At 54.0% G+C, this 14,862-nt stretch overlaps 1 protein-coding gene across 1 annotated transcript in view; it reads left to right on the top strand.

The window, feature by feature from the left end:
• Positions 1-7,606: 7,606 nt before the first annotated feature.
• The window catches only part of NAALADL1 (N-acetylated alpha-linked acidic dipeptidase like 1), a 13,286-nt gene continuing 6,030 nt past the window's right edge, over positions 7,607-14,862 (top strand). The window contains exons 1-8 of the mRNA XM_023186583.2: positions 7,607-7,832; positions 7,919-8,091; positions 8,182-8,303; positions 8,683-8,805; positions 11,397-11,680; positions 11,782-11,886; positions 12,532-12,617; positions 12,757-12,876. Coding sequence (XP_023042351.1) covers positions 7,633-7,832; positions 7,919-8,091; positions 8,182-8,303; positions 8,683-8,805; positions 11,397-11,680; positions 11,782-11,886; positions 12,532-12,617; positions 12,757-12,876 — 1,213 coding nt within the window. The 5' untranslated portion in view covers positions 7,607-7,632. The remainder of the gene's footprint in view (positions 7,833-7,918; positions 8,092-8,181; positions 8,304-8,682; positions 8,806-11,396; positions 11,681-11,781; positions 11,887-12,531; positions 12,618-12,756; positions 12,877-14,862) is intronic.

Consider the following 14,862-nt stretch of genomic DNA (forward strand, 5'->3'; position numbering starts at 1 on the left):
ATATTTGTGGAGTTGAATACCCGTTTCACAGGCTAGGAAGCTGAGCCTGAGTTCCTGCAGCTGCCCCACCTATGAGCAGCAGAGCAGGACTCAAATCCGGGTCCTGAGCTATCTTCTGTCCAAGTCTGAATTAAGCCCCTGTCTGTGCTTGGCTGATGGGACCCTGAGAGAACCCCAGTCCTGTCTGTCTGTCTATCTGCTCATCTTCCTCACGTACCAACTGGTAATCATGGAGCTTTTCATGCCTCCCAGTGTCCTCTGATGGGCACCAACATGTGGCTGTGGTGTTAGAGTTGCTAGATTTAGCAAAAAATACAAGATGCCCACTTAAGCCTGAATCTTAGATAAACAACACAATTTTTTAAGAATAAGCATGACCCTGCCTCAATCCCAGCACTTTGGGAGGCCAATGCAGGCAGATCACGAGGTCAGGAGTTTGAGACCAGCCTGACCAACATGGTGAAACCCCGTTTCTAAGAAAAATACAAAAATTAGCTACTCAGGAGGCTGAGGCAGGAGAATCGCTTGAACTCTGAAGGCAGAGGTTGCTTGCAGTGAGCTGAGATTGCGCCACTACACTCCAGCCTGGGCAAGAGAGCGAGACTCTGTCTCAAAAAAAAAAAAAAAAAGATAAGCGTTTCCCAAATCAGAGAAATAATAGTTTTCTAGTACAACTATGTCCCGTGCCACATATGGGGTATAAATATGTGGGTTGAAAATCCCAAATCTTGGCTGAGCGCGGTGGCTCACGCCTGTAATCCCAGCATTTTGGGAGGTCGAGGCGGGTGGATCATGAGGTCAGGAGATTGAGACCATCCTGGCTGACATGATGAAACCCCGTCTCTACTAAAAAGTACAAAAAATTAGCTGGGTGTGGCGGCGGGCACCTGTAGTCCGAGCTACTTGGGAGGCTGAGGCAGGAGAATGGCGTGAATCTGGGAGACGGAACTTGCAGTGAGCTGAGATTGCACCACTACACTCCAGCCTGGGCGATAGAGCGAGACTCTATCTCAAAAAAAAAAAAAAGAAAAAAGAAAAAAGAAAAAAAAATCCCAAACTGTGAGCACTGCCCTGACATTCACTGTAGCATTTTGGATTCTGGATTTTCAGATAATGCTAATATTCCAAAATCCTAAGAAATCTGAAATCCAGAACACTTCTAGATAGGCATTTTGGAGAAGAAATTCTCAATCTAGTTGGGTGTAGTGGCTTATACCTGTAATCCCAGCACTTTGGGATGCCAAGGCAGGAAGATCACTTGAGCCCAGGAGTTCAAGACCGGTCTGGGCAACATGGTGAAACCCTGTCTTTACAAAAAATACACAGATTAGCTGGGTGTGGTGGCAAGCCTGCAATTCTAGCTACTCGGGAGGCTGAAGTGGGAGAATCATCTGAGCCTGGGAAGTCAAGGCTGCAGTGAGCCATGAGGATGCCACTGCACTCCAGCCTGGGCGACAGAGTGAGACCCTGTCTCAAAAATAAATAATAAAGTCTCAAAAAAAATTCATCATTTATCTGAGATCCCAATTTAACCTGGCATTCTGGGTTTTATTTGGCAACCCTATGTGGGTACAGTGGTACCCAGCTCATACCACTGTAAGATCCGCTTTTGTGGTGTGACAGGGTCTTATGCACACCTTCTCCAGGATTAACACAGTTTAGACACTTGTCACATGCAGCAGTTAGTGGCTTGTCTCTCTTCTTCACTTCCAAGGCCCTTGGCATCCTGCTCCCAGTGTCTACTCCTTCCACCTATCCTCTGAACTATGCCAAACAGCCCACATAGACAGACACACAAAGATCCCCATGCCTCCTCGTCCCCTGTGGGCTATAGCCCAGGCCCTGCCATGCGCCCTTTGCAGGACCCCACGGCTCTTGCTTACACCATTCCCTCTTCTTTCCCCTGCACCCTTGTTCGAGACCAGGCAGCACATCCTGTGTGCAGTCTTTCTGGAGCTCCGAAGCAGAGTGCATGGCTCCTTCCTCTTGCAGCCAGGACTCTCTGTACAGACCTCTGTGTGGCTCATCCCCCGCACTGTCAGCTGCAAATCTGGGGCTTCCCTCATCCTCTGGAACTTCTCCTGGGCAGAACCAGGTTGTGTCCATCTCTATGTTCCCAAGGCCTATGCCACAGGCAATGTTTACAGGAGACCAGTAAGTGCATGAGTGAATTGTGTCCTACCATGTGAAGAAGTCTTTGTTTCCTTACCACTATCGGCTTTTTTTTTTTTTTTTTAGAGACAGAGTCTCGCTCTGTCGCCCCGGCTGGAGTGCAGTGGCCGGATCTCAGCTCACTGCAAGCTCCGCCTCCCGGGTTTACGCCATTCTCCTGCCTCAGCCTCCCAAGTAGCTGGAACTACAGGTGCCCGCCACCTCGCCCGGCTAGCTTTTTGTATTTTTTAGTAGAGACGGGGTTTCACTGGGTTAGCCAGGATGGTCTCGAACTCCTGACCTCGTGATCCGCCCGTCTCGGCCTCTCAAAGTGCTGGGATTACAGGCTTGAGCCACCACGCCCGACCTCCCTTACCACTTCTTATATTTGGGACTTTTAGGCCCCTTTCAGTTTTTCTTCATGGTGTAAATCAGCTACTGTGGTCGTCCGTGTGAATTACTTTTATTTGGAGTTGTTTCTTTAAGCCATTTCCAAAGTGAGGTTCTCAGAGGCATGACTCTCCATCATTCTGTGGATCTTGTTATATGCAGCCAGGTTCCCTGGTGACAGAGTTGCCTATTCTCCAGCAGCCATACCACGCTGGAGCTCAGGGACTTTCCAGGGTTACGGGGCCCTCTGCAGAGCTGTTGGTTTATATCACGTGGTCAGGAATTGTGCAATTTTAGGCTGCCTAGAAAGGTGCAATATAACAATATAACAGGGGCAGCCACAAGCCCCCTGCCACAAGTCCATGGGGATCTAGAGGTGCAGGTGGACTCAGTGTGAAGAAGAACCATGTCTGTGGTTACTTGGCCAGTAGATGCACAGGATTCTGAAAAATACTAGGGTGAAAAATAGCCACAGTTCTATTAACTTCAGCCTTTTTTTTTTTTTTTCTGAGAGTCTCGCTCTGAAGCCCAGGCTGGAGTGCAGTGATGCAAACACATCTGAGTGTAGCCTCGACCTCCCAGGCTTAAGTGATTCTCCCACCTCAGCCTCCGAAGTAGCTGAGACTACAGGCACACACCACCATGCCTAGCCAATTTTTAAGTTTTTTGTAGAGATGGGGTCTTGCTATGTTGCCCAGGTTGGTCTCTAACTCCTGGGCTTAAGCGATCCTCCTGCCTTGGCCTCTGAAAGTGCTGGGATTACAGGTGTGAGCCACTGCACTCAGCCTTAAAATATTTTTAGCATGTAGTTTGGTAGGACTGACAGATAAAATACAGGACACCTAGTTAAATTTGAGTTTCAAATGAACAATGAATCATGTTTTAGTGTAAGTATATCCCAAACATTATGTGAGACAGACACTGAAAAAGTCTCCATTTTCAGCTGAAATTCAGATTTCACTGGGTAGCCAGTATTGTATTTGCTAAATCTGGCAACTTTCACTTTGAGCGGGGTCTGGCATGCTGGATAAAGCTGGTGATAGACGCTCCCCAGGCTGGAAGCTGCCCCACAAAAACCAGACCAGGCTAGAAAGGGTGTGACGGGGATGGTAGATGTGGGTGACTAGCAGGCTTCTGTCTCTCTCAGTCTCTTAGGAGCAGACAAAAAGCCCACTCTAAGCTGGCCAACGAGCGAGTGGTGCAGCCTGTTGAGGAGCAGGAACCCAAGGACCCTCAGGCTTCCGAGGAGCGGAACTCGGAGGTGACAGGAAACCCCAGCGCCTCCCAAGGCAGCGGGCAGGGAAGGCAGGACAGCTGGAGAAATTCTTCCTGTGTCTGAATGGAGGCCTGAACTCTTGTCGTCACACCCAACCTCCAGCTGTCAGGGCGTCCAGGCCCAGCTCCTGGGTTCAGGGCTGAGGAATGGGTGCAGGGGAGTTCAGCGCTGGAGGGCCTCCTGGACAGGTCCCATTCACACCTCCTACCACGCTTTCCCTACAGGGTGGGGGATACAGAAGATGGGGCCCCTGAAAGGCAGGGAGATGGCAAGAACAGGGGACGTGGGAGGACCCGGGCTGTTGGGTGAGCAGCCTCGACCCTCTCCAGTCACCTTGGCACCTTCTCTACAAAGCCACCTTGCTCAGAACAGCTGGAACCCACCGTCACGTTCCTGTTTACACTCCTGAACACGCCTGAGCCCACTGAGCCCAAAGACCCTGAATCGTAAGGCTGCATGAGAGAGAGAGAGAGAGTCTGTGTGCACGCGCAGGAGCGTGCAGGCACGCGCAAAACCGGGGGAGGCGGGTGGTGTCTCTCCCCACCCCATACCCAGAAACATTCAAACCTGGGCCAGGACTCAGCCCTGGCCCGTGCAGAGAGGAGGCCCAAAGAGGCCTGCTGGAACCTGGGCCTTTGGCTGGGCACCCCCACACTGCCCACCCACCTCCCTCATGCCCTAGACTCTCTGGCCTGACCTTCACTGCCCACTTGCTCCAGGGACTCGGAGGTCCAGGAGTACCGGTTCCTAGATCAGGAAGACTGGGGCCCCCAGCGGACCTCAAAGGAGATCAGGCAGTTGCAGAATGACTGCATGAGGTGAGCTGGGCGGGCAAATGGGGGCAGGTAGGGTGACAGGGCTGCCCCCAACCGAGGCCAGGTCTGGCTTTCAGGTCAGGGCCCACATGCCTGGTGAGCCGGCATTCAGGAACCCCCACCTTTAATTGTCCAAGAACTTGAGGAGTGTTCAGTCTCGGGGAGGGGCTTGTTCTCCAGATGTCGGGCTCTGGAGCTGGGGTCTGCACAATCCCATGGCCACTCGCCCCTCTCGGGTAATGCTGGAGTCAGAGCCCCATCTGTCAGCAGAGGTCCTGAGGTGGGGGCGGGGCATGACAGTGGCGTCCAGGCCATAGACCTGAGTGAGCAGCTCTCTCATTCATACACAGCTGACCTGGAGCACCTCGGCAGGGCTTGTTCCAGCATTGACCCTGTCACTGGCCTGGAGCCACAGAGAATCCTGTTGCAACCCTGCCTACAGCCCAAAGGAGCGGCTAGCCCTCTACCACCCACCCCTTCCAAGGGGAGCCTCAGAGGGTTTCTAGCTCACCCAGAAGCAGCCTGTCCCGCTCTTGCAAAGGCAGGCAAAAAGCAGAGTCTTTCTCTGGGTCCCCTGCTCCCAATCACTCAGGGAGAACAATTCTCGTCCCACCTGTGGTTTTGCCGGGACAGGAAGACTGGGCTCTTAGTGAATCACTGGTCCCAGGCGGCTATAGGACCAGGTGGTTGATGCAGAGGTGGGCGGGGCGGGGGGTGCTGCCTGGAACAAAAGCCTGGGGGCTGAGGTGGAAGGGGTCTGTTTTTCAACCCTAGGCTTCGGGAGTCACTGAACACCACCCAAGTGCACAACCTGGCCCTGGGGGAGAAGCTGCAAAACCTGGTGAGACCCTGAGCCAGGACCCCCTTTCTTTGTCTTGCCTTCTCCCTGCCCCCCAGCCCAGCTCTCCTAGAGGGGCCTTGCGTTGTCCTGCACAGCTGGCTACCCACCTCAGGCCCTGCAACCCTTTGTCCAGCCCACCTTGTTGTATAAGAGCCTGAAGGAGGAAGCCCAGGCCATCCAGCAGGAGGCCCAGGCCATCCAGGATGAAGTGAAGGCCCTGCAGGAGGAAACCCAGGCCCTGCCGGAGGTGGCTCTGCTCAGGTGTGCGGGCAGCCGTGGCGGCGGGGAGGGAAGAGATGGCGGCCCCACACTGCTCACTCTAGCTGTCTCTGCCTGCAGTGACCCAAACCCCCAGAAGGCAGATCTCCTCTTCATGCTGCCTGACCTGCCCCACGGCCACGGAGACCAGGCTCAGGCCTGGCTGGGCCCCAGGTCAGAGGTCGGACACCTCCTCGGGAGGCCACTCCATCAGCCAGCTCCTCCCTAGATCCCAGAAATAAACTTAGAAGCTGAGCTTCAGCTCCGCCAAGTGTCTGTGGGCCCTGGGCTCAGGTGGGGAGCAGGAGGTCACCACGTCCACACTGAGCTCAGCCCCTCAGCCACCCTCTGACATCACCCCCACTCTCTCAGTTCACCCATCCTGGATCTACCCCTCCCCGACGTGGCCCTGCCCTCCCCCCGCCCCTCACAGAAGGTTCCAGACCTGGTTGTTGTCAGCCTTGAGATGAGAGCTCAAGGGCGATGTTCCCAAGATAAGCACTGGGGTGGGGCTGGAAAGGGGCCGCAGTTTCTCCCCAGATGATCCGGGTACCTGCTGTAACTCCAAAGTGCAGAAGGATACTGGGGTGTGGGTGGGGGAGGGATGGGGAAAAGCCACTAACCATCTGGTGACCTTGGAAAAGTCCCTTCCCCTTCGTAAGTCATGGGGTTGGGGGGCAGAGAGAGGTGGTGGCAACTCCCCAAGGGCCTGCATCCTACACCCCTCAGGACTGGAGATACATATCGATTTTTAGTTTCACCCCCAACCCAGGAGCCCTGTGGCCCAGGGCCTCCTGGGAGCCCCCAACCCTCCTCCACCAATGGGGTTGCAGAAAAGAATACAAAAATCTGACACATACATAGTCAAGGGGGAGAAAGGAAGGGATAATGATAGAAGATTGCTAAATTACATACAAAATTGGTTAATATTCTATAGGGCGTTTATTTTTAAAATCCCATAACCTGAGCTGGGCACAGTGGCTCAAGCCTGTAATCCCAGTACGTTGGGAGCCTGAGGTGGGCAGATCACCTGAGGTCAGGAGTTCAAGACCAGCCTGGCCAACAAGGTGAAATTCCCGGTCTCTACTAAAAATATAAAAAATAGCCAGGTGTGGTGGCGCATGCCTGTAATCCCAGCACTTTGGGAGGCCAAGGCGGGCGGATCACGAGGTCAGGAGATCGAGACTGTCCTGGCTAACATGGTGAAACCTCATCTCTACTAAAAATACAAAAAAAAATTAGCCAGGCGTGGTGGTGGGCGCCTGTAGTCCCAGCTACTTGGGAGGCTGAGGCAGGAGAATGGCGTGAGCCTGGGAGGTGGAGCTTGCAGTGAGCCGAGGTTGCGCCCCTGCACTCCAGCCTGGGGGACAGAGCGAGACTCCGTCTCAAAAAAAAAAAAAAGAAGAAAAGAGATGTTAGCTCAGCTCAACTCAGCCCGAAGCTGGGGCAGAATTAAATGGTCATTAATCAATCGCTTCATCAGTTACTTTGCCCAGGCCTGATCCCTAGGAGTCTGGTGTAAGTCAAACCAGGCCTGGGGAGGAGCCACAAACCTGAATTTCTATCCTCTTGGCTATGGTCTCCCTACGGTGAACATAAGGCAAAATGATCATCCTTAGCCCCTTCTGTGTCACACGAGGATTCATGAAGGGATTCTGCAGCCTTATGATTCAGGGTCTTTGGCTCAGTGGGCTCAGGCGTGTTCAGGAGTGTAAACAGGAACGTGACGGTGGGTTCCAGCTGTTCTGAGCAAGGTGGCTTTGTAGAGAAGGTGCCAAGGTGACTGGAGAGGGTCAAAGGGCAGTGCCACCCATGGGGTAATGGTTAACCAGGCCCGACACCCCCTCTATAGGGAAGAACCTATAGACCAGTCCCACCCCAGCTGGCCAAGAGTCTGCAAGATGCAGTGGACGAAGGTGTTGGGGCTGGGGCTGGGGGCTGCTGCCCTCTTGGGGCTGGGGATCATCCTGGGCCACTTTGCCATCCCCAAAAAATCCAACTCACCGGCCCCCAGCATCTCAGCCCCCCAGGACCTGGACCTGGAGATCCTGGAGACCGTCATGGGGCAGCTGGATGCCCACAGGATCCGGGAGAACCTCAGGTGAGAGGCGGGGCCGTCTGCTCCTCCGTTTGCCAGAGGCCCCCTCCCTGATGCTGGCCTTGCCCCTCCCTCTGCCCACCCTGCAGAGAACTCTCCAGGGAGCCACACCTGGCCTCCAGCCCTCGGGATGAGGATCTGGTGCAGCTGCTGCTACAGCGCTGGAAGGACCCAGAGTCAGGCCTGGACTCGGCCGAGGCCTTCACGTACGAGGTGCTGCTGTCCTTCCCTAGCCAGGAGCAGCCCAACGTCGTGGACATTGGTGAGGTCCTACCCAGCCTTGGGAATGCCCAGAGGGTTGGTGGGGGGGAGCTGCTGGGCCCAGCCATGACACTGCCACCCCCTCCAACAGTGGGACCCACCGGGGACATCATCCACTCCTGCCACCGGACCGAGGAGAATGTGACCGGGGAGCAAGGGGGGGCAGATGTGATACAACCCCATGCCGCCTATGCTCCTTCTGGAACCCCACAGGTGGGCCCGGAGCCCCCCTACTGCCCTGGCCCAGCTCCCTTGTTTCCACCCAGGGTTCTCCCCACCTGACCGAGGGAACGTGCCTTAACTGGGCACAGCGCCCCCTCCCGAATTTACTCACCTGGACACTCCATCGCTGCTCCTTTCCTCCATCAGTCATTCAACAAACACTAGTGGCTCTGCTTAAGGCCAGGCCTGTTACAGGGCACCCAGACATAGAGGAAACCAGGGGTGACTGTCCTTGGGGACCTTACAGGCTCTGGGTGAGGTGGAGGAACAGAATCTAAATTCTCCCTCCTGCCATCCAGCCTTCCCCCACCCCTTCCCCACCCGCCCTTCGCTGGGCCCAGCTCTAAGGATCACCCCCTCTCGGGACTAGGGCCTCCTTGTCTATGCCAACCACGGCACGGAAGAAGACTTTAAGGAGCTACAGACTCAGGGCATCAAACTCGAAGGCACCATCGCCCTGACTCGCTATGGGGGTGTAGGGCGTGGGGACAAGGTGAGTGGCAGCCCCCCAGTGCAAGAGGCCTGGGTGAGGAAGGGGCCGGGCAGTGGACTGGAGGAAGTGAGGGGAAGGGGAAGGAGAAGGGGCAGTGTTGAGTGGGGAACCAAGCCCTTGGGTGGGGCAGGAAAGGTGAGGTGTTTTCAGGTTGTCCCACCAAGGGGCTGTGTGGCCTCGGATGCCTCCCTGACCCTCTCTGAGCTATAGGAAATAAAGGGGCTGAGTACAATTTTCAGGTTTGGTATTCCGGAAGTCTAAGTCCTCCTGTGAAGTAGTTCTGAATATTCAGCTTAAGTCCCTCCTGTTGGCCCTCTCCCTGTCCCTGCCATTTCTTTTCCATCAAAAATTCTGACTAGAGGTCGGGCGCAGTGGCTTACGCCTGTAATCCCATCTCCTGACCTGAGGTCAGGAGATCAAGATCAGCCTGGCCAACATGGCGAAACTCCATTTCTACTAAAAATGCAAAATTAGCCACACATGGTGGTGCATGCCTGCAATTCCAGCTACTGGGGAGGCTCAGGCAGATGAACTGCTTGAACCCGGGAGGCAGAGACGGTAGTGAGCTGAGATTGCACCACGGCACTCTCCACCCTGGGAGACAGCGAGACTCCGGTCTAAAAAAAGAAAAAAAAAACAAAGGCTGGACGTGGGCGTGGTGGCTCACGCTTGTAATCCTAGCATTTTGGGAGGCCAAGGCAGGCGGATTGCCTGAGCTCAGGCGTTCGAGACCAGGCTGGGCAACATGGTGAAACCCCATCTCTACTAAAATACAAAAAAAAAAAAAAAATTAGCCAGGTATGGCAGCGTGCACGTGTAGTCCCAGCTGCTCAGGAGGCTGGGGCAGGAGAACTGCTTGAACTCCGGAGGTGGAGGTTGCAGTGAGCCAAGATTGCACCACCACACTCCAGCCTGGGTGACAGAGTGAGACTCCATCTCTTAAAAAAAAAAAAAAAAAAATTAATACAAAAAGAGTAGAATGAGAGAGGGGAAGGGAGAGTTGGTATTTAATGGGGACAAAGTTTCGGATTTGTCAGATGAAAAGAGTTCTAGAGATGAACGGTGGTGATGGTTGCACAATATGGATGTACTTCATGCCACTGAATGGCACACTCCACATGCTAAGTTTATGTTATGTGTATTTTACCACAATTTTTAAAAAGTGGGTCAGGCGCAGTGGCTTACGCCTGTAATCCCAGCACTTTGGGAGGCCAAGGCAGGCGGATTACCTGAGGTCAAGAGTTCGAGACCAGCCTGGCCAACATGGTGAAACTCCATCTCTACTAAAAATACAACAATTAGCCGGTCATGGTGGTGGGCGCCTGTAATCCCAGCTACTCAGGAGGCTGAGGCAGGAGAATTGCTTGAACCCAGGAGGCGGAGGCTGCAGTGAGCCGAGACCGCACCATTGCACTCCAGCCTGGGAGAAAAGAGAAAGACTTCGTCAAAAAAAAAAAAAAAAAAGTGTCTATAATAAGAGCTGGGAAAAGAGAAAGAAAGAAGGAAGGTGGAAAGGAAGGAAGAAAAGAAAGGGCAAAAAGGAAAAGAAAAAGAAAGGGGAACAAGTAGTGTAGAAATACACAGATTATTAATTAACCATCACCACTACCCATTTCCAGAACCTTTTCATCATTTCGAACAGACACTTTATTTAACAATAACTCCCCAGGTCCCTGCCCCAGCCCCTATTCTATTTTCTGTAACCTCAATTCTACTTTCTGTCTCTATGAATTTGCCTATTCTAGGGACCTCGCATAAGTGAAAGTATAAGATATTTGTCTTTTTGTGTCTGGCTTATTTCACTTAACATAACATCTTCAAGACTCATTGACGTATCAGAATTTTATTTCTTTTTAGGCTGAATAATATTCCATTATTTTTGTTTGTTTGTTTTTTGTTTTTTGGGGTTTTTTGAGACAGTGTCTTGCTCTGTCACCCAGGCTGGAATGCAGTGGCATGATCTCAGCTCACTGCAACCTCTGCCTCCCGGGTTCAGGTGATTCTCGTGCCTCAGCCTCCCAAGTAGCTGGGACTACAGGTGTAGCCACACCTGGCTAATTTTTGTATTTTTAGTAGAGACAAGGTTTCACCATGTTGGCCAGACTGGTCTGGATCTCAGGTGATCCGACCTCAGGTGACCTGCCTGCTTCAGCCTCCCAAAGTGTTGGGATTACAGGCGTGAGCCACCACACCCGGCCTTCACTGTATGTTACAGCCCACATTTGGTTTAGCCATTCATCTGTTGATAGACACTTGGGCTATTTCCTCCTCTTGGCCGTTGAGGATAGCGCTGCTGTGGACGCGAGTACACAACCGTGTTATTTATGTTATGTTATTTTATGAAGCTTCATGGTATTCCACCGTAGGATGTCCCTGTTATTCAGCCAGACTCCACTGATGGCACTGGCTTGGCTGTGCCGAAATGATCTTTGCTGTTGCAAGAGGCACTGCCACAAATGACTTGTGCAAACATCATCTTGCCCATGGGAAGATTGGTCTATCCTGGCCTCCACAGTTGAGGAAGGAGGAAGAGGAACAGGACACATCCGGTCCAGTCCCTCCCTTATACACAGCCTCCTCTGCCGCCGCAGGCTGTGAATGCTGCCAAGCACGGGGTGGCCGGGGTGCTGGTGTACACAGACCCTGCCGACATCAACGATGGGCTGAGCTCACCCAGCGAAACCTTTCCCAACTCCTGGTACCTGCCCCCCTCAGGAGTGGAGCGAGGCTCCTACTATAAGTATTTTGGGGACCCTCTGACTCCCTACCTTCCAGCCACCCCCTCTTCCTTCCGCCTGGACCTTGCCAATGTCTCTGGGTTTCCCCCAATTCCTACACAGCCCATTGGCTTCCAGGATGCAAGAGACCTGCTCTGGTGAGTTTGTTCCCTGGGATGTCCTGCCCGGCCCCCAGTGGCCTCCACACTTCAAGCCCCACACTCACATTTACCCTGAAGCGTCTCTTCCTCCTCCCCAGTAACCTCAATGGAACTTTGGCCCCAGCCACCTGGCAGGGAGCACTGGGCTGCCACTACAGGCTGGGTCCCGGCTTCCGGCCTGATGGAAACTTCTCAGCAGACAGGTGAGATGCAGCCAGATCAGTTCTCCCTCAGTTGCCCTCTCCCCCAACTTGCCTCTCCCCTTCCCTCGTGATTATGTTCCCTCTTTCCACTTGAAAGCCTGACCTTTTTCCCTTTCTTCTCTCTCCCAGACCCTCTCCTGACCCCAAAATATCTGTCTTGTCTTTGGGGAAGCCCCTGGATTCCCCTGCCCCTCCCACCTCATCTCGACGTCTGCACCCCACGACTCCCTCTCTTGAAGATGCCAAGCTCCTTCCCAAATCAGGGCCACTGCCACTCCCGACATGCACCAGCCTCCCTCCCTGCAGCACCCCCTGGCCTCCAGGTGCCCTCTCCTCCCAGGCCCCTTCACCCAGCTGTTCTTGTCCTCGTGGTCTGTCTCGCTCAGGAGAGGGAGGCCCCATGAGCACCAGGTCCGCATCTATCGCAGTCATTGCCCAGAGCCTAGTCAGGGACTGAGCACCCAATAAGCACCTCCCCAGTGAGTGAGCAGGAGAGCCTGGCTCCAGCCTTGCTGCCTCTCTTGGTACTTCTGGGCCAATGACCTTGCCACGTCACTTTCTGGCTCCGGGCCTCGGTGTCTCCTGCATTGGGTTGGGGGCAGTGGGCAAGGCCAAGAGTCTCCTCACAGCCTTCACCCTCCCCAGCCAGGTGAATGTGAGTGTCTACAACCTCCTGGAGCTGAGGAACTCTTCCAACGTCCTGGGCATCATCCACGGGGCTGTGGAGCCTGGTGAGCCCTCCTCTTGCTGACTGTGTCCCAGGCCCCTGCTGTGCTCTGGGTGCCACTGCTACTGTGTCACCACCCAGCCCAGCTCCCCGTGCCCACCTCTCCCTCTCTTCTGGTTCTCTGCCCCTTTTCCTCTGCTCAGATCGCTATGTGCTATATGGGAACCACCGAGACAGCTGGGTGCACGGGGCTGTGGACCCCAGCAGCGGCACCGCCGTCCTCCTGGAGCTCTCCCGCGTCCTGGGGACCCTGCTGAAGAAGGGTGAGGCGGCCCCCTCCCCTGGACCAGGGACCCTTGCCCCCGGAGGTCCCCTTCCTGTTCCACCTCCTCTCCCTCACACTGCAGTGCTCCCTGTGCCATGCTTGAGGGCCCTGGGGGCAGAAATGCATGACACCAGCCTTGGCCTGCAGCAGCCCAGTGTGGTACAGGGAATAGACTGTGGGTTGATTCGTGTGCAGCTTCCAAGTGCCTCCGGTGTGCCTGGAAGGAGAGAGGCCCGATGCTGCTGTGAAGCAGGCAGCGCTCAGGCTCTGCCCTCTGGGAGCTTTAGTTCAGCTGGGTCAGGCACGGCAGCTGATTGTTAACTCTGATGTCTCTAATATCTCATGTGCCTTTGATGTGCCAGGCCAGGTTGGGACAAGTCTCTCAGTGGAGGCAGCACTTCAATGTTTCAGTGCTTCAGGGAAGAGGAGGAGGGCAAGGAGGTGGCAGCCGGAAAGGAGGTGGGCAGGGCTGGGTGAGGTGGCACAGCAGGCAGGGCCAGGCCAGGCTGGGGAGTTTGGAGTTCAGTCCAAGGGTTGTGGGAAGCTGGTGAAGGCTGGGCATGGTGGCTTATGCCTGTAATCCCAGCACTTTGGAAGGCTGGGGCAGGTGGGTCACCTGAGGTCAGGAGTTTGACACCAGCCTGGCCAACACAGTAAAACCCCATCTGGCCAGGCACAGTGGCTCACACCTGTAATCCCTGCACTCTGGGAGGCTGAGGCAGGTGGATCACGAGGTCAGGAGTTCAAGACCAGCCTGGCCAACATGGTGCAATCCCGTCTCTACTGAAAATACAAAAATTAGCAAGACGTGGTGGTATGCGCCTATAGTCCCAGCTACTTGGGAGGCTGAGGCAGAAGAAGCACTTGAACCTGGGAGGCGGAGGTTGCAGTGAGCTGAGATCATGCCACTGCACTCCAGCATGGGGAATGGAGCAAGACTCCGTCTAAAAAAAAAGTAGGTGGAGGAGGGCAAGCCACGTAGGGGGGCCAGGTAGAGGCTTGTCATTCAAGGGCTGGAGATGCTGTGGGGCTTGGACCAGGATGGAGGGCAGTGGGGCAGGGATAGGCTGCTGGGCCCGGGTGTGGCTCCAGGGGCAGGAGAGAGGACAAGTCAAGGGCTCTGGTCTCAGGGACTCGACGTTAGTGCCATTTATGAAAAACGGAACTGGGCGGATCTAGGACAGTTCGAGAAGGAAGATGTGAATCCGGGTGTTCCCATATTGATTTGTTGTTTCAGTTTTAGTTATTTATTTTGATAGAGATGGGGTCTCACTATGTTGCCTAAGCTGGTCTTGAACTCCAGGACTCAAGTGATCCCCAGGCATTGAGTTCCCATGCCAGGCCCTCTTTCGTTAGTTTTAAAAATTCATGGTAAAATATACATAACAAAATTGACCAGTTTTACATTTGTAAGTATTTGATTCAGTGGCATTAAGTACATTTCTAAAGTTGTGCAACCATCACTGCCATCGGCTCGAGAACTTCTTCATCTTCCCTTACATATAACATCCCGGAGTGCTAAGCATGGCATTTGAACCAATACCCACTCAACTGTAATTGCACGCAAACGCGCCACTGCTGTCAAGCTCCATCCCCCTCCTTGTATGATATGATGTCACAGTTCAGAAATGAGACCTGACGTCTGGCCACAGTGGTTTATGCCTGTTATCCCAGCACTTTGGGAGGCCGAGGTGGGCGGATTGCTTGAGCCCAGGAGTTCAAGACCAACCTGGGCAACATACTGAGACCTTGTCTCTACAAAAAATAAACATAAAAAAATAGCCAGGCGTGGTGGCATGCACCTGTGGTCCCAGCTACTTTGGAGGCTGTGTGGGAGGAACGCTTGAGCCTGGGAGGTGGAGGCTGCAGTAAGCCATGATCACGCTATGCTACTGCATTCCAGCCTGCAACAGAACAAGACCTCCTGTCAAAAAAGAAAGGAAGGAAGGAAGGAAGGAAGGAAGGAAGGAAGGAAGGAAGGAAG

Source organism: Piliocolobus tephrosceles, chromosome 13 (assembly GCF_002776525.5).
Source record: "Piliocolobus tephrosceles isolate RC106 chromosome 13, ASM277652v3, whole genome shotgun sequence".
Taxonomy (NCBI): domain Eukaryota; kingdom Metazoa; phylum Chordata; class Mammalia; order Primates; family Cercopithecidae; genus Piliocolobus; species Piliocolobus tephrosceles.